General features: G+C 52.7%; 1 protein-coding gene across 1 annotated transcript in view; it reads right to left on the reverse strand.

Moving 5' to 3' along the window:
• The window catches only part of LOC309684127 (electroneutral sodium bicarbonate exchanger 1-like), a gene marked incomplete at both ends in the record, with an annotated part of 42678 nt that overhangs the window by 3824 nt on the left and 20423 nt on the right, over positions 1-18431 (reverse strand). Inside the window, 15 exons of the mRNA XM_082500083.1 lie at positions 275-436; positions 790-903; positions 1607-1768; positions 2661-2766; positions 2869-3114; positions 3993-4126; positions 4261-4428; positions 5184-5324; positions 5762-5849; positions 6224-6375; positions 6822-6958; positions 7913-8073; positions 8265-8400; positions 8804-8947; positions 9659-9740. Coding sequence (XP_082356209.1) covers positions 275-436; positions 790-903; positions 1607-1768; positions 2661-2766; positions 2869-3114; positions 3993-4126; positions 4261-4428; positions 5184-5324; positions 5762-5849; positions 6224-6375; positions 6822-6958; positions 7913-8073; positions 8265-8400; positions 8804-8947; positions 9659-9740 — 2133 coding nt within the window. The remainder of the gene's footprint in view (positions 1-274; positions 437-789; positions 904-1606; positions 1769-2660; positions 2767-2868; positions 3115-3992; positions 4127-4260; positions 4429-5183; positions 5325-5761; positions 5850-6223; positions 6376-6821; positions 6959-7912; positions 8074-8264; positions 8401-8803; positions 8948-9658; positions 9741-18431) is intronic.

Consider the following 18431-nt stretch of genomic DNA (forward strand, 5'->3'; position numbering starts at 1 on the left):
TCAAAACAGTTCGTTCCCCCAGCTCCTGCTGGCGTTTTGAAACAAAAACACGCTTCTATAGTGCTCGAAAATTAATTTGTTCCTCCAAAAGGTTGCTCATCTGAACTGCCCTCGTTTGCTCCCTGTGACATCACTAATCCAGCAGAGCATCCTGCCACACAGCCTGACATTGTCCCAAACCAACGCCTTCACAAAGCACTTGGCATAGGAGCTTCTCCCCACACCTGCAGCCCAGAGTGGGGTGGGGATGGGGTCAGCTCTTGCAGCCCCTTACCTTCAGCTTGTGCTCCTTCCTGTTGACAATGACAGCCGTGATCTGCTGATCCATGAATATCAAGATGGTGCAGAGCAGAGCTGGGATGGGCGCGGCCAACACTGTCCACCAAGGGTTGGGCCCTATGGGGTTGACCAACCACCCGCGGTCGTCTCTGGTAGGCTGCAACAAAGCCAAAACACACATCAGGATCAACTCCCAGCCCAGCCACTTCACTGGCTTTGATTTTCCTCTCCATCGCTGTGCCGCCTCATCTCCTGGCCCTGCCTTCGTGTCACCCTCTCCTACGGGGTTCAGCAGTGCCAGCGTCCTCATCGCAAGCACCTGTACATACTTCTGTAGGTATCAAGTTTTGGGGCTGGCGTCTTCTTTCCAGAAGGAAACAATGCACTCGGAGGTGGAAGAGGAGATGGTAACACCACCAGCATCTCCAGACTCAGCCCTGTCCTGTCCCAGCATCACCTTGTGGCATCCCCAAGGGCTGAAAGCGGCTCCACACCAAAACACCCCATTACCTTGAACATGTGGGGGACGTGGAGCTTCGGTGACGGGATCCCAACCAGGAAGTCAATGAGCACCATGACAACGATGGTGAGGAAGACACCAAAGTCACTTACTGCGGACCGTACCTGGGGCAAGAAAGGAGAGCTGAAAGGGACAGCACAAACGGGGCCATACCGTGAGATGGAAAAGTTAAAGACATCAACAGCATTAAGGCTGGTTAACAAATTCCCACCACTCTGAGAAGATGCAGCCAAATCCCTCGGTTAGATGCTGTTGCTGTGTTTGTACCTGCGAGATCTGGTGTCAGGCAATAAAAAAAGTTTAATTAGGTGGAAAAGGGTGGTTTAAATTCAAACTTTAAAAAAAAGCCAATAAATATTAAAAAATAAGGAAACAGACGTCTGCCACTACAGCTGCACTCACAGCGACAATGGGAATAAGGCACTGAGGCATCATTTACTCCTCAAAAGGAAGAAACAGTGTCTTTTGTGTCTTTTTCTATGGCAGCTCCTCATTTGAATCAACTTTCCCCTTGGGCACACCAGGTGAAAAAAAACACAAACGAAAAAACAACAAACAACCAACTTAGGAAGACCTGATTTCCCACTGCCTGGGCAAAAAACCGCTCCGGGGCAGGTCGCGAGGCAGGTGGGAAATGCTACGATCGTTTTGCACTCCTGGAAATGAGTGAGGGACATCCAAGTTTGGCCTTCAAGGTCCAATATTTCCCAGTTTGACCAAGCGGTGGCAAACACTGCTTAGTGCTCCGGGAAAGCCATTTTGGGAAATGAGTGTGGAGACTGCTGCTGGCCACCGTCTTCTACCTACTCTGGTCGGGAAGTAGCGGCTGGTCTTAAACTTCTTCAATAAGCCCGACAGGACAAAGGTGGAGAAGAAGAGGATGCAGCACCAGAAGAGGACATCGGGCGTGTAGGGGCCATCGTGTCCACAGGCAGGTCCACGAAACTCTCCATGCAAATACCGACATTCCTGGGGAAACAGAGCATCAGGACACAAAGGTAGTGCACATGCGGCAAGGAAACCTCGGATAACTAGGGAGTTTGGAGGATCTTGCTCCAAGATCTGTGACCTCGGGACTGCTGCTGCCAGCGGAGATTTATATTTAACGATCAACAGCAGCTGAATAAGTGACACATGGAACTACACAGACAGCGGAGAGAGGAGATGTGATGGGACACTGTACCACAGACCCATGGCACATCCTCTGCTTGAACAGCAGGTAACCGTGGCTGAAGAAGACACCAGAGGGGAAGGAAACACTGGAAACTCTTGGGGAGAGTGAAAGAGGGAACGGGGAATGAGGGCTAAGACAACAGCGACAGGAAAGGAGAAGAGACAAATTGTCCCTTCCCAGGGGCGGGCTCACAGGACACGGACAAGGGGGGTGAAGATGTCCATAAGAGCATCCCACCCTGTGCCTGAGCTCTGATTCCAGCAACAATGGCCCAAGGGGCTGCTCAGACATGCAAGTTTATGCACGTACCTTCAGACAGCGCTGAGTAAGAAAGCAAGGCCTGGAGTTACTAGGAACCAATTAAGGAAGCTAATTATGGCCTTCAAGCATGAACTGAAGTCCTCCAACTTCTCCAATAACCAAAGCACCCACTGAACCTTGCTCCCAGACAGAACCGCTGTCCTGAGGATAACAGTTATTGCCCACCATGTCGGGGATGAGGTAGAGTCTCCTTCCCAGGCCCAAGGGGGTTAAACCCACACCTTAGACTGAAGTAATGACTTTTCAGAGCACCACTGGCACAGTTGGAAGCCCATCATCACCTGAAGGGCTCTGAGCTTTGCACCAGGCCAGTGCCCCTGGAACCCGCGGCCGCAGCACGAGGAAGCAGTGACTCGGGGCACTTACAGTCACCGTGAGGTTCTCCCAGGTGATGCCAGACACATTGATCTTGTTGCTCTCCCAGAACTGCAGGGTTCCGTTGCTGGGATGGGTCGGTGCCTCACACTTACAGCTGGGAGGAGAGAAGCCAAGACAGGGGTGAGGGGAAGGCGATGGAGGTGCAGCCCTGAGCTCCTGCCAAGGGGCAGTGGCGTTTTAGGAGGAAGAAACCCACTAGGAGATGGTGAGGAAGTCCAGCTTGCTGTGCGTGTGCACAGGGTAGGTCACTCGCAGGTGACTCAGCTTCTCCAGAGCCTCGTAGATGAAGATGATGCAGATGAGGGAGGCAAAGGCTTCTTCGGTGAAGCGGGTGATGTAGCACACCAAAGAGCTAGCATCAGTGGCCACCAGCACTATGCAGAAGAAGGCGGTCCACAGACCAATGCATGCCCGGAGAGAGAGATAAGAGAGCGCGTAGTCCCTGGGAAAGCAAAAAAAAACGCAGGGTGGAGAGGGCAGCAAGAGACTCCGAGCCGTGCCTTCCTTCGGGGAAAGTCGGCAGCAATTCAGGAGCGTGTCAAGGCTGCGGATGGTAAATGCAGTTTCCGGTCCTACGACAGACAGCCTCAGGGCTGCGGCACAGGGTGTGGGCCCGCAGGAGGAGAGGCTAATTAATCCTTATTTAACAATGACCTTGTGTTAATGCCTCGGAGGCTAATTGAGGTCAGGTCCCTGTTGTGGAAGGTGGTGTTCTCCCACATCACCCCGATGCCCTAACAGCGAAACCGGCTGGGTTTGCACCCAGTTACCTGCTGCCAGCAAGTTGGGGCTTCAGAATAAATTTAATTGCAATAAGGGGGTTAATCTCCCATCACAGTTGCCACAACAAAAAGACTGTCATGGAAAATATCCATTTCGCGTGAAAAGCTCCTGCTTTCTCAAAAATCATCAAAACATTGGACCAGAAAACTCTTTGGATATGTGGGTAAAATATATTTCCACTTCCAGCAAAAATCATGCAAAAAAGTGCCCGAGTTTGTACTGAGAGGAAAGCAAATCTTCCCTCATTCCCAAACCAGAGTCATTTGTCTCATCTTCCCTGTGCAGCCAAGCTCGGGCATCCACATCCTTGTGGTTTCTCCTCCTGCTCTTTCACTTTAACCCTAAAAACCCCGAACCACCCATCCATCCTTCAGAGACTGAGGGCTCCTGCACCGTCACATACTAAAGCAGCAGCGCGTGATGTCTGTGACACAGAAGACAACTTAAATCCACCAACTACCACTAAGAAAAACATCTTTTCTCCATCCCTGCCTTCCAAAGGCGCTCGCAGCACCTGGCCGCAGCAGCCAGCCTTACTTGCAGAATTTGTAGAGGATCTTCTCGAACACAAGGACGGGGCCGGTGCTGCCGAGGATGGTGAGAGGTTGGCCAGCAAAGAGGGAATACACCACGCCGGTCATGGATGCGCCCAGCAGCGACTCCATGGCACTCTGTCCGGGGAAGAGAGGCAGCAGCGAGTAATTAAATCATTAGGGGGAAAAAAACAAGTGCAAATTCACTGCAGCAAGGACTTTTGCATGAGTTTTGTCCTCCCCCGTGCCACCCAACAGAGAGAGGTGCTCACTATGTGGCCGTTGGTCGCCTCCCCCAGCAGTCCCCCGAAGGTGATGATGGGGGACATGCAGGCACAGTAGAGGAAGAGGAAGGACGCCAGACACTGCAGGCTCAGACCATCCCGAAAGTCACTCCAGAACCAGGGGGCTTTTCGCTTCACATCCCGGATCAAACCTCCAAAGAGCCTGGAGGAAGGAAAAAAAAAACCAAACCATTTTCGTGGAAGACAGCGTTAAGTTTTCTTGGCTGAGGAAGGACAATCGCAAGCACAGAGTAACTTCCATTGCTAAAAAGAAGTCTCCTTCTCCCATTTTAGCCCCAGTAGAAACTGAGGCATACAAAAAACCCTCCAACAAAAAGAAAAAGAGACCAAACCTGAGAGCCCGTCCCCTCTTATTGCAACAGTCCCTCACTTTGAGAAGCAGCAGAGCTCTACCTGGAGGTACTTACACATCTGCTTCCACCCCAAAGCAAGAAAACCTGTGTGCAACCATGCTGCGGCTCAGCCCAGCTGCCCAAATCTCCCACCCGCCCAGCCCAGGGGACCAAGCTGGGAACCTGGAGCCCCTTCACTGACCCAGTTAACCCCAAAACTCTGCTAGAAGGGAGGTGTGCGCTCAGATTTTAGGGGCAAACAGAAAAACACCCCACCAAACTATTTCAGTTCACACCTTCCTGTCCGCTCCAGTTCAGGACCGCTGTGCTTCTCCGGCTTGCTGTGAGAAGCGCTGTCATCGAGAGCTTCTGGCACCTTCCTTTTTTCCTGTTAAAATGGAAATAAGATAAAGATATGTCTTTGCAGCCACTGGCTTGTTTTGCTTTTTGGGCTGGGTACGTGACCTGTGAATTTGGGCCCCTGAGCAGCACCCCCAGCCGTGCTGCCCTCCTGCCCGTCCCCCTCGTGCCTCCTTCTGCCGCAGCACCCACCTGCGAAGGGACGTTTTTCGGGGGCTCAATTCGGATGGAGGGATCCCACTCTCCTGGCGGCAAAACCATGACCTGATCCAGAAACTCATCGATGCCAGCCACCAGGTCAGCCCGGTTCTTGGCTTTATAGGCAACATCGTGGAAAACCTGCCGTAGGAGACAACCTGGTGAGAGCATGACCCATCTCGGATGTCCTAACCAGTGCAATAAGCTCTTGGCTAAATGCAAGGTCATTTCCCCCAAATCGCCTGTTGGAAGTGGCAGGAAATATTCCCCCCAAAGCAAAAATCTGTGCATCACAGTATTTGTAACCATCTCCACCAGGCTCCCGTCCCCCATGGCACACCACAGCCTTCTGCTTCAAGCAGAGAAGTTTCACTGGCCCTGGCAATGCCACCACTGGGGACAGCGTGCTGGGGACCCTGGGGAGAAGGATGAGGCGCGGGCTGCAGCCCAGGTGGGATTTTAGCCTCCAGCAGGCAGCTAACAGGGACAACAAACCCTCTTCCTCACTACTACAGAGACAGGGAGAGGTGAAGAAAGCCCAAAAAAATGACCCGGAGATATCTCTTATCTCGTCACACCTCGTCCGTCATGATAGTAGCCATGGACCTGCCGATCTCATGGTACTGATGGGCTTTTCCTCCTGGTCCAAGCAAAACAAACAGGAACCTAGGCAAGAAAACCAAAATGAGAGAGAAGAACATGGCCTCACTCAAAGGGCGCCCAAGGAAATCCCTGGGAGCTCCCAGCCCAGAGCGTGGCTCCAGGGGGGACGTGTAGGCTCACTGACTCCCGTGATGAATTTGAAACGCATCAAAACCAAATGCAAATTTGAGGTTTGGGCCAACTTTCATTAAAATTGGCCAATGGGTTTAAAAGCTCCAGCAGGGAAGGGAGGAATGAAAGCACGGAGATGTGGGTGGGAGAAACATGCTTGCTCCCACTGGCCGTGTTCCCCTGGGACGCCCAACTGATGCATGAATTTGGTGTTTTGTTGTGGTGTTTTTTTTTTTAAATAAAAACTTTGCGCTTCTCATTCAGACCTCATTGGGATGGGAACTTCCGTCATGCCCGAGAGGAGGACAGCTGGGGTCAGGCGGACAAATGCCACGATGGGCTGGCGAAGGAAATCCAGCTCTCCTACGAGCACGTTGCACGCTTCAGCCCCGGTGGGAATTTTCTTCATGAAGCGCAGCTCCGCCTGGGCATGACAAAGGATTTTCAGGCCATTACCCCAAAAGTAAAGCCCACCGCACTCTGCAGAACACTCTGCAGCCAAGTTCGCAAGAACAAATCTGGCCCTAAAGGCGTAACAAAGCTACGAGTGTCTCACCTTGCTTAGATCCACTGCATTGGTGTCACGGTTCACCCCATTTTTAGCTTCTGCAGTGGTGGGAGATGGATGAGGAGTGAGTGTTTGGGTTGGGAGGAGAAAGAAAGACACTGAGAAAGACAGGCAAAGAGCAATCGGGACACTTCTCCTTTGCCGGGAGAAGTCTAATGGGGCCAAAGCCCTGCAGAAACCTTCACCTGGTGCCAAAGCCTGGCAGAAACCCTCACCGGGTACCAAACCCTGCAGGAACCCTCACCTGGCTTGCCGAGGGGATGCACGTCTAACTGCTTCTTGCTCATGTCAGCAAATGAGCAGACGATGGGGAGAAGGTTGTTTCTTTTCTTCTCGTTCTGATGGTGATGCTTCTTCAAAAGCACTTCTCGAACTTTCGCCCGCATGCGCTCATCAAACTCTGCAGACTGCTCTCGCTGGCCCAGGATCATATCTGGAGATGGCAACGGGAAACGAAGCCGTCAGAGCAGAAAGTCCCCAAGCCCCGACCCCTCAAGCCCCCGGCGAAGGCTGCGCCATGCAGGATACCCTAACGAGGGCTCAGCCTTGCTTAGCAAGACGTTTTAACGCAGTTCAGCCTTTGCAGCGAAAGGAAGAATTCTCTTTTGCTAAAAGCCATCATCAAAGTGCTTATTCATCACTCCGCTCAGATAATTATTCCCAATCCTAGATAATGCCATTTTTTTGCCCAATCTGGCGTTTCTAGACAGACTCTCTAGACTCGACACATTTCAACAAATTATAAGCAATCTCTAGCACAGACTTTCCCAGAGTTTCCTTTGCCCATCGACTGCAATTTGCCAAACACAGGGAGAAACGTGCTAAGAACGGCTCCGACTTCTCCAGCTCTTGCAAGGGCTGAATGGAGACCTGCCAGTCAAAGATAATTTCTCCAAAGCCGCTTTTTCAATTAACTTCAATTATCTTCCCCACAGAAATATGCTGCTTGGTCACCTGCCATATAAACTCTGCCTTTAAAGCTCTTAAATCCTGGATGTTAAGGCAATAGGAAAAAAACAAAACAAAACAAAGAACGGGAGGAAACAGCTTGTAGTAAGTAGTTTATTTAAGGAGGTTCAGCTCTTAGGCAGACTCCGTGTTTCTGAGAGCAGCCTGCCAAGCCCTGACACTCCTTTCTGGCCGGAGAATATTCTCTAATCGCCTCTCTGACCCCACAAATTGCTTTCAAAAGGCTCCCATACTGGGAGAAAAAGCTGATGTGACTGTTGTACACCCAGTCTACATCCAAAAAGCAACCCACGATTTAAAAACACAGCGCGACTTCTGGAAAAGGATGTGCCATTGGGGCAGGGTTTGATACGGGAGTGAAGGGCACCGCGGCAAATTGAGCTCAGCCGTTCCCGGCGGGACGCAGCGTGCTCAGTACCTGCGATCTCTTCGATGCTGTTGGCACAAACGTCCAGCAGCACCATCCCGTTGCTGATGCAGCTCCGCAGCTCGAAGAGGCTGTGCAAGGACAGCGTGGCCACGTAGGGCTTGCTCCAGCGCTCGCCGCCATCTTCCACGTCCTCCTCAAACTTCAGCCACCTGCGGACATCGGGCACGATCAGCCCCGTTGCAAGAAAACAGCCTCAGCTCTGCAACCCCTTCGGTGCAGCTACGGGGCGGCAAGAGGAGAAGGCTCCGCGCATCGGCACCTGCAGCTGCAAAAGCTTCGCGTTCCGGAGAGCGGAAGGCAGAGCCCACGGCCGCCACCGCAGCCGGCGGCAGGGATTTACCTTGCCGTTTCCTTCCACTCGGCATCTTCACCCGCCTTCAGGAAGATCTCATCCAGCTCAGTGAACAAGTGGTGGGGAACATGCTGCTCGTCCTCCTCAGTGCTGAGGATGAACTGCACCCGCTGGGATGGGGTGTCTGGGGGCAGAAGATAAATCCCATTACCACACCTGCATTCGACCCGTCACGCTCACACGCAAAGTGGCCATCGATCGGCACCAGTTCAGCCCTAAATATTGGGCTAGCCCCTCTCCCCCGGGTCTGGCCAGGCTTGCACAGAGCCACGGAGAAGGAGAAGCATCTGTTCCACCTCTGCATAAGGACGGGCCACTTTCCTTCCCCACGTTTCCATTTTTAAAAGCAGGATCCCTCTACGGAAGACCAGCCTCAATCCATTATGCCTTCAACTGCCTCCCAAATAATGCCACTTTCCCTCAGAAGAACAGCAAACCACACAAATCAGCCACACGGACCTGCTTGCAGAGGACCCCGACACCCACGCAGCCCCGAGAAGGCTCGTGAACACTGCGGCGGGACTTACAGTGGTAGCCCTGCTCCATCGGGGCACAGTCCTTCTCCCGTTCCTTCTTCCGATGCTTCTGGCGGTGGGGTCGGTGGTGCCGGTGGCACCGGTGGCTTTGCCTCACCAGCGGCATCCGCACGCCCACGGACAGGGTGCGGTGGCCTGCGAAAAAAGCAGTGTTCGCATCACTCTCGATATTGCGGAGACGGTTGACGCCGCTGCCACGATTAAACCAGCGCATCCATCCCAGGAGGAAACACCAACTTCTCTTCATTTTAGTTTCGCTGCATCCCTGAATGTCAGAGACCCCTCCCTTTTTCCAAGCCTGTTTTACTCTAACTTTGCAACAACAGAGCAACAACAAGCGATGGCTCCGGGTCACCTAAAAGTGCCCTGAAAATATCAACCCTTGTCTAAAATTCCAGCTTTGGCTGGACAACACTCAGACCTGCTCATTAAGCAGCGACAGAAGGTAATTATTTTTAAAATCTTTGTATGGCACAAGGCAACAAGAGGAGATCCAATCAGTCCTGTGATAATGAAGTCTGGAACAAAAAAAAAAGAAAATCACAGCCCTGTGTCTGCAGCCATCAAATTATTCTCCTGACCTCTCCAAGCCAAGAGCAGCCTCTGAGAAAACAAGCTGGGAACTACCAAGCTCTGTGGCCAACGCTCACACCGCAGATGCCATGGGGGCTTTTTCCCCTCTGTCTAAAAGCCATAATATTAAAACAATGTGAAAATAACTGTGCTTGTTTATTTAGAAGCACGCCACGTTTCGCTGCAGGTGATGCATACGCTGAGCACAGGACGCGGCAGGGACTTAGCGCGACGGAAAAACGCGTGGGGCTGGTGGCACCTCTCCCGACTCACCTTCCAGCTCCTCCTTCTCATAGTGAATAGTGACAGCGGTGCTCGTTCTTCCCTGGTCAATCACCGCCTCCTCGTCGTGTCTCTGTTTAGCGAGGAGAAGAAGATACAAGTTGGGACCAGGTGAGGAGAGCTCCCTTACGTCTTCCCAGTCATCACCCATCCCTGCGGCCACGTGAGCCCAAGAGCATCACACCTCTGCGTGTCTCCTCCTCCAGGCACAGCCCAAAAAACACAGACTTGGAGGTTTTTATTCCCATACCCAAATAAAACCACCTGTAATGTCACCTGTATTGTATATACCGTGAGTCTGGAAGGATTTACTAAAAGGGGAGACAGTTGAGTGTTTCAAACCAAACCCAAACCTCCTGCTTCGTTCTTGTGGTTCCTTTCGAAAAATTAAAATTAAAAAAGGGATTTCCAAACTGGGGGTGGAGTGGGGTGGGGGAACCCAACTCCACACTTTTGAGCACAGCCAGTTTCATTCTCCAAAAGTGATACCTGCAGGACTCACTAGATGGCACTTGGCCACAGGACATGGCCACCATCAACCTCCAAAGGCCCTCAAGAACCTGCAAGGGTGAAGCTTCGACTTCAGCCCAACCAGGCTCGGGCTTCTCTTGCTGCAAGCCTGCTTTCCACACAAAACTGCGTTTTTCTCCTCAAAAGAAAAGCCAAAGACTAACAGCTAATGCCCTCCTTGGCTGAAATACCACTGCCAGCGCTGCACAAAGAGCATCTGTGCCTTAAAAGCTGAAGGAGAATTACAGGCGTTCTCTTCTCCCCTTGCCCCTGGGCTGGGGAAGGGCATCACCGGGATCACCACGCTCAAAGAAATAAAAACCCAACCACGTCTCACACTCGAGTCGCAACTGCAACTTTGAAAGGGCCTCCAGGAAACCCTTCTCTTTAGAGAAGAGCAAAACACCAGAAATCTGCTTTTTATCCCCCAAATCCCTGCTTCGACTGAATGGCATCATCTGCTGCCGCGCAGCAGCGACGCTCGGGAAGCTCACACCTCCCGCTCACCAGTTAATTTAATGAGCAAAAGGAACAAATGTTCCCATCTGGGAATGAGTTTTTTCTGGCCCCCGAGTACTAATTTCAAAGCCGACTTGCTGCGACCTCCCCGCCACCTCCCGGCACTCGCCCGCGTCACCCGGCAGCCGGATTATGATGCGCCTGTGGCTTTCCCGTCCTCTCTCCCACGCCGATCTCCACCACCCTCCGTCCCTTCTTAGCAATGCGTCTACTCCCCTCCAGATTTACCGGAAAAAAAACTCAAAAACCCAAACCCCATCCTCAGAAAAGGCACGGGACAAAAGGGGCTTAATCAAATCGCTTTAAATGGCAATTTTAGTAAAATCATTACTTAAGTAAAACACCAATTTGAATTAAATCACAATTTAAGTAAAATCGCCACCGAAATAAAACCCCAATTTGAATTAAATCACTGTTTAAATTAAATCGCAACTTAGATACAATCACAATTGAAATAAAATCGCAATTTAAATACAATAGTGAGCTTGAGTGTGTTACAGGGGTGTCAGAGTGGGAATAAACGGAGCGATTTGGGCATCACAGCTCCCCAAATCCCCCCCGAGCAACATGGGGAAAGTCTGCTTCTCTCTCAGAAACCATTTTGGCTCCGTGCTCCCACCCACGATGCTAAACCTGCCCCCGGCAGGGCACAAAGCATCGTCCCCCCGCATCCTTCCCTGCTCTGGCGACATGCCACTAGGATTTTGGGAAGTCTCCCCCCCTTTTTGGGGGATGCGCAGCCCCTCGGCACAGCCCTCCCACCTGTAACTCTTCCAGAAGTGTCATTTTGGGACGCTCCTCCTGCTTCATCCTCAAGTCGGTCACCGGTTTTGGGGGATAACTGAGCCTCCAGATCAATCAGAGGACCAAACCCTCCGACTGCAGCCCAGTGACTCCCAGTCTGCACCATCTCCAGCACATAAACAGCGACCGTTGCTGGGATCGGAATGTTCAGGGTGACCCTGGCAGTTATTTAAAGCTATACACCCCAATACTGATCCCGCTTGGAAAACTTAGCGGATGGGGAGAAACCTGCTCTGTTTTGAGGAAAAACTATCCAGAATAGAGAAAAGGGGTGGAAACGCTGCATCTCGGCAGGGCAAAAGGTGTTACACAGTGTTTGGGTGTATTTGAAAGCCCAAACTGCCAAAAGACCACGTGAGGCACAAACCATTGGGGAAATGCCCGTTATGGGGCAGCCCTGATTTTCATCAACATTTCCTGCATCAAATCAGGGTGTTTCAGGGAGGTCTCCCTTCGGCACAGCCTCCGTCCCTTCGCGGCTTCCATAAACCCTCGTTAGACAGACCAAGTCCTACGCCGTACGGAAATGGCCAGAGAAGCCCCATGTTTTACTCTCCTCGCTTCCGCCAGCTATCTCCAGCCCTACTTTATGTTCCGAGCGGAGCTAATCCCTCATTTCCAGCCTACAGATTCATTTGCTGTCATTAACTTCCTCCCTGGCGCTGCTCAGCACAAAGGTTGACAGCCCCGGCTCGCCCTGAAAGGTGACATGGGATGTAAAATAACACAGCGAAGGAGGGTGACAATGAGGTCTAATCCGTTAAAATCCCATCGGGATCCAAGCTCAGATCTCTGCTGCTTTTTTATTATTTAGTATTAAAGCTTCAGGCGCAAAGACAGGAGGAAAGAAACCAAGTGGGTCCGTGGCAAGATGCTCCGAGCATCCCATCGCCCTTCCCCAGTTGTTGCAGCAGAAATCGCGGCAAACCTCGCACAGAGATGCCACCGAAGGAAACGGTGCCACTCAAAACCCTCTTTTTCCCGATTAAGACACCCAAATGGACTCAGAAAGGTTATTTCATTGAGGAAATCGCTGGAGGATTTAAGGATTTAATAAGTCTATGGGATCTGTGGATGTGTGGGCTTGGGATGGGACGGAGCAGGATGGAGAGAGGCCTCCAGAAAGCGAATTATCCCATCCCAGGATGGGTACCAGCACTCACAGACGCTTCGCCTTCCCTCTTTGTCCTTCTCCGCCACTGCCAGGCGCTTGGAAAACATCAAATCATCGAAACGGGGCTGGGAAAGGGGATGGCGAGCTCACTTTTGAGTTTCGGAGCAGAGGGTGTTGTTCCATCTCAAGAAAACTTCTCCAAATTATTATTTTGCTGCAGGGTTTTTTTTGTCCCAGCAGGAGAGAGAGGGATTTTTGACTGTCCTGCCTCAGTTTACCTGTCTCAGTGCAACTCCTCCAGTTAGAAAGAAAAATCTTTCCCTGGGGAAGCTTTGGTGTAATTGAGGATGATGAAAAGCACAAAGCAGAGGTTCAGGTCCGGCTTTGAGTCCTCCCGGTGCCAGGGGAGGCCAAAAGCATCGCACGAGCAGGCAAACTTCCCATCTCAGCCCCCTCATTCCGTCACTCGCAAGCTGGACTGGCCACCAGCAGCAGGAGGGAGGATTGATGTAATTAATCTCGCGCAAAGTGTAATTAATAACACTGATCCCAGTGTTATAAGGGGATGAGGGGCCAAACTGGGGGAGCTGCTCTAGTGGTGGAGCAGGAGACCCCCCTCCTCGCCCCTCTCCATCTCCATCCTACCCAGACGAAGCCACCGGTCCTGTGGCTCCCTCCTTTGCTATCGTGGGGGTCAGCACCATCCCCTGCAGGGACCCCTCCAGCTCCTGAGCCAGGATTTGGGCTGTGACGGGGACTGGACCCGGGAGAGGACACATCTCCAGAGCCCCAAAGTGGGGCTGTGAGGGGGACACACACGCAGGTCACAGCTGAGCATCACCAGGACATGACCGTCTTCCCTTGCTGGCAGAGACGCAAATTCCTCTCAGTCTTTCCCGTGAGCTGTAATTTCAGGGCAGATTAATTAATTCCCCACCTCTCGTTTGCCCCCGAGAGCACCTCCTGCAGCTGGGTCCCATGGGTGCAGCGGGGGGGCGGACAGGCCCTCCCCCGGGCCAAGGAGATGCAGAAAGAGGGGGGGACCACCCAGCCACCTCCTGCCTGCACCCCAACACCGGGCGCATCCGTGCAAGCGCCCGGTGGGACAATAGCTGAGGTGACCGGGTAGCATGGGGCTCTGTGGGGACAGTGGCCTTTGTCCCCCTGCTCTGAAGGGCCACAGCATCACCAGGGGGTCACATCGAGATGCGGAGGAGGGGGGGTCTGGTGGGGAGACCCCCAACAGGCATTGCCCAGGTGCCTTCCTCCCCTCCTCACATCCCTCCCGCACCCAACTTGGGTACCCCTCGCCTCCCCCTTTGAGCCCCCACCCCTCTGCCTTGCAGATGCCTTGCTGATGCCTTACACCCCCTTTCAGCGGCCTGCTGTCCCCCCTCCTTGCACACCCCCAGCACCCTATTTTAGACACCTACCACCCTCCTTACCCCCTCCAACCTTGCAGATGCCCTTCACTCCCCTTTCCATGGCCCTCACAGCCCCTTGCAGATGCTTTGCCTCCCCCATTCACCCCCACCCCCTGCTCCCAACGTGTTTCCCCCCAGCCATGAGAAATGCCGCAGTGAGCAGCCATGGAGCATCCTCCAGCCACACCGGCGGCACGGCCCGCCCGGGGGTACCAGGCATCGCCCTCCCTGCCCTGGTGCCGCTGCCCCCCACCTGACAGCTGAGGACCCCATCGGCCCGTTGCTGCTGGTGGGCATGGCGGGGCTGGGGGGGAGATAATTGCTTGATAATGATACTCTTAAGACATCCAAACAAAACACTAACAAAAATCACTACGATCACAAAAATGAGTAGGTTTCACAATAGGCTTTGCAGCTGTCAGCTCAGGGCAAACTCAAAGCCATGCAAGATTTTGTTCAACCATCCGACTTCTATTGCCTCTCGTAGATTTCTGCCATCCAAGTAGAAAACAAATTAATTTTTCTTATTTTCTCTTTTGACTGATTCCCTGTCCAATCAATACACCAAGGAGGAGATCGCGTGTAATGCCATTCTCCGTGTTCTGCCGTCTTCCAAACTGAAGGGAACTGCATTCGAGAAAGTGCTCGAAAGCCCAGCAGTTATCGCCTCTGTTTTGGACCCGCGCTTCAAGGAGATGCAGTTTCTCAGCCCCAGCCTGAGAAGCGAGTTGCACCAGCCAGTGAGAACCACGCTGTTGTGGGTTTGCAACCACCAGTCCCCATCTGCCACCCAGTCTGGGGTGCCAAACTCAGATTCCAAAGCCACGGGCACAGATGCCGGCAGCCAGCTGCCTGCTCGCAAGGACCCATGCACCAGCGCCCCGTCTCAGAGTAGCTACGACATCCTTCTGGGGTAGGACCCGATGGAGAGCATGCCCGAGATCCACCAGCAACTGGAAAACTACATCCTGGAGCCCCTCTGCAAGCACAGCACCAGCTGGTGGAAGAAGAACGAGCATCGCTTCCCGGCCGTGGGGCGGCTGAGCCGGCAGTACCTCGCCATCCCCGCCACCGCCCTCCTGCCAGACCAGGCCTTCGCTGCTGGGGAAAGCGCCCTGGAGCATCGGTGCACTGTCCTGGTGCCGGAGAATCTGGTCCAAATTCTGTTCTTGCATCCACATTCTGATTTTTTAGAATCAATGTGAAACAGCAACAAGACTTGGAACAGGAACTGGCACGTGGAGCCCTTCCCTGGGTCAGTGGGGGGTTAAATCGACCCGCGGGGTTTTGGACACCACAGTTAGATAGGGTGCCGGGTATTTTTCCCAAACTCCCGCCTTTTTGGCATCGCTTGGGCAGCACCGGCAGTGAGGAGCAGGCTTAGGGAAGAGGTGTGAACACGCCGATGCCTCTTCTGACTTTTAGGGTAGTTTTTTTATAAATACAAGTGATGGGAAACAAAAGGAGAATGTTCGTACCCGCTCTGCAAAGCGGGCGCTTCGGGGAAAGAAGTTTACCATGGCCCAGACCTGAAGATCAATACTTTAAAGACAAAACAGAACCAAAATACAGATTTGCTTCAACCGGGCGGGAATATTCAGCCACACAAAAAAAAAACCAAACCAAAACAAAAAAAAAAAAAAAAAACAAAAAAAACCCAAAGCCATGAAAATCAGGTGGCCTGGCAACGAAAAGTAAACCTTTTCTCCCTCCCGGTACACCGCCAGCAGAGACCAGCCCCCTTCTTTAGATGTCATTCCCTGAACTAACCCAACCACCATTGTCACTGCCAAACGCTGCGTTATTTGTGCAAACAAACACCGATGGGCGCTACAGCGCAGCACGAAAGGCCAACGCCGACTCTGGCAAATAACCAAGAGGCCTCGCAGACATCCAATGCCTTCACCCGCCCCAATCCTGCTGCCGGCTTTGTCATGGCAGTGCCGCTGCGCTCTCCAGTGGGAAAACCAACCCGGGAACAGCACTGTGTGGCGCAGGCCCAGGTTCTCCTTTGCTTCGCACCACCAACCGCACAGAACGGGTTTTGACGGCTTCGATTATTTCTGGCTCAAACCCAGCAAGAGCAGCCCCAGGACTTGAACGTTCAACAGCTCAATTTAATAAATTGAGGAGAACACATAAAAAAAAACCTTACTCCTCTCAGAAGAACAACAAACCTTACTCCTATCAGAACAACACTAAAGCCTAAAACTAAGAGCTAAAAGATGCCTAACTAAGACCGAAAATCTACACGTCACTATCACCTAAGGGGGAAACACTATTAAATACAATACCTTATTCTCTGCTGTTCTTATCTTCTGGGTCTTTCTGGAGTGGGGGTGACCTCGTGGTGGTGGACCCTCCGCAGAGCTCAGGCGCTGCTGGAGGCGAGAGATGGTGGGTGAGGTTTTCTTAGTGGTGGAAAGGGACCTGGTTGCTGGGCTGCACCGGCAGTTGCCCAGTTGCCAACGGGAGGAGGTCACCCTCTGGGCTTCTGCCGGCTTCGCCGCCCTTTGAAGACGTCCCCAGGGCCTTCCGATCCTCCCGTGGGCGATGGTATTTCACATGCGCGTTCCTCCCGTTGACTGTCCCAAACACCCTGGAAGGGAAAAAACAAACGGGGATTTTTAACTCCTTTTCTAAGAAAAAAAAATTTGTTAGACGACGTTTTATTACTTCTAATTTTGTGAGTTTCTTGTGCGTTTTGCTGCGTGGTGCCACACAGTCTCTGCCGGTACCCCCGGCTGGGTGGGACCTCGTTGGTTAAACACGGCAGATCATTGGGGATTAAAATAGGAGAATTAACATCACGATGGATCAAAATCGGGTCGGACTGAAACTCGAGTGGCTCTGCGTGGCACGAGCAATGTCGCTTGGCACGAGCGACTGCAGCGCAGGAGACCTCGGGCCGCAAACCGCAAGAAGGAACTTCAGTGGAACCTTTTTCTCAGCCAAACAAAGGAGAAACGCTGGGATTCTCGCCCAAGGAGATGAACCGCCCCGAGCCTGTAATGGGAGGAAAGGGCCTTCAAAGAGAGAGAGAGAGAAACCGTTGAGGCTGCAGTCAGCGGGAGACGGAGGAGCCCCGAGTGCAGGGGAGACGGGAGGAGGATGGAACTGAGCAGGAACAATCCCGACAGGTTCGTTGCTCCAACAGGCACAGAGGAAAAGCGGCTATTAAACAAATGGTGGTGACAACACGTGGCCATGTGCGGCATGGGACAGGTGCCCCAACACCTCAGGGAAGAGACAGTGAGGCCTTCAAAGGCACAGGAAAACACAGCGGTTTCAGCTAAAAGTCCAACAAAAGCAGCAGGTGGCGGCGGGACAGTGGGAATCCTCCAGCTGCCCTTAGTTCTGCTCCCCCCCAGCCATCTTGGAGAGTTTCCATCTGTTTGAGCCCAAAGCAGTGAGTTTCAAGAAGAAAAAGCGAGCAGCTCACCTTCCACACTGCCCGCAGGGAAACCCAGCTGCATCGCCTGCGCCTTCAACCCCGCGCGGAGCGTCCCCGGGATGGCGGGAGGGACTGCCTGTGCCACGGGGCGTCTTTTCGCTGCTCTTCTGCTTCTTGGTGGGCCCAAGCCGGCGCCTCTTCTTTGGGCTGCAACCAGCCTGTAAACCAGACAGCTTGTGCTCATTTCTCCTGCTCCTCAGCAAGGGGGACAGCTAAAGCGAAAAACTGGCTGGAAACATCCCCAAACGGCCCAGGCAGTGAGGGGTTTATTTGTGTGCTGGGTGGAACGCGTTCTATCAGCCCCAGCCTGCCCCGCTGAGCTCCTCCGAACGCTAAAACAGCCAAAACAATGCTGAAATTCGACGGGGAGGATGGGGTGCAAAGACAGATGGTGAAAGAAAAACCATATTATTTCTACTGTCCTCAGCAGAACAGTAGAATTACAGAGAACTGAAGTGACATGCTTACCCAGTGGCTGCCATCAAAAAAAAACCCTAAATAATATGTATTTCTGTGAGCCACATTTCTGCTTCCTGGCAAGGAACATTTTGGCAACACCCACACAGAGGCGGATCACCGGCAGTTCCTGTGACGGAGCACTGGGACGTCATGAAACATCCCCGAAAATCATCAGAAGCAAGTTTAATGCAAAGGGGATCGTTTCCCAGAGCCCGAGACAATGCGTCCATGGGGCATCTCGCACCCACCCCCGGCAGTTCTCTTACCTTCTCTTCAGCCGCCTCCACCTCATCCGTGCCTCGCTGCAGCCTTTTGGCTGTCTGTCCTGGTCGGGTGGCGCCAAAACTGACGTGTTTTTTCCAGGTGTAGTAATATTCCACACACTGGGCCACGGTCTTCGTCTGAATCTGTCAGGAAAAAAACAGAAGCGATCGATGAGGGAAATACTGCAGGAAAACACTGAAGGCACAGACCCACAAC

The sequence above is a fragment of the Vanellus vanellus genome (genome assembly GCF_965231255.1).
Source record: "Vanellus vanellus genome assembly, contig: HAP1_SCAFFOLD_98, whole genome shotgun sequence".
Classification (NCBI taxonomy): domain Eukaryota; kingdom Metazoa; phylum Chordata; class Aves; order Charadriiformes; family Charadriidae; genus Vanellus; species Vanellus vanellus.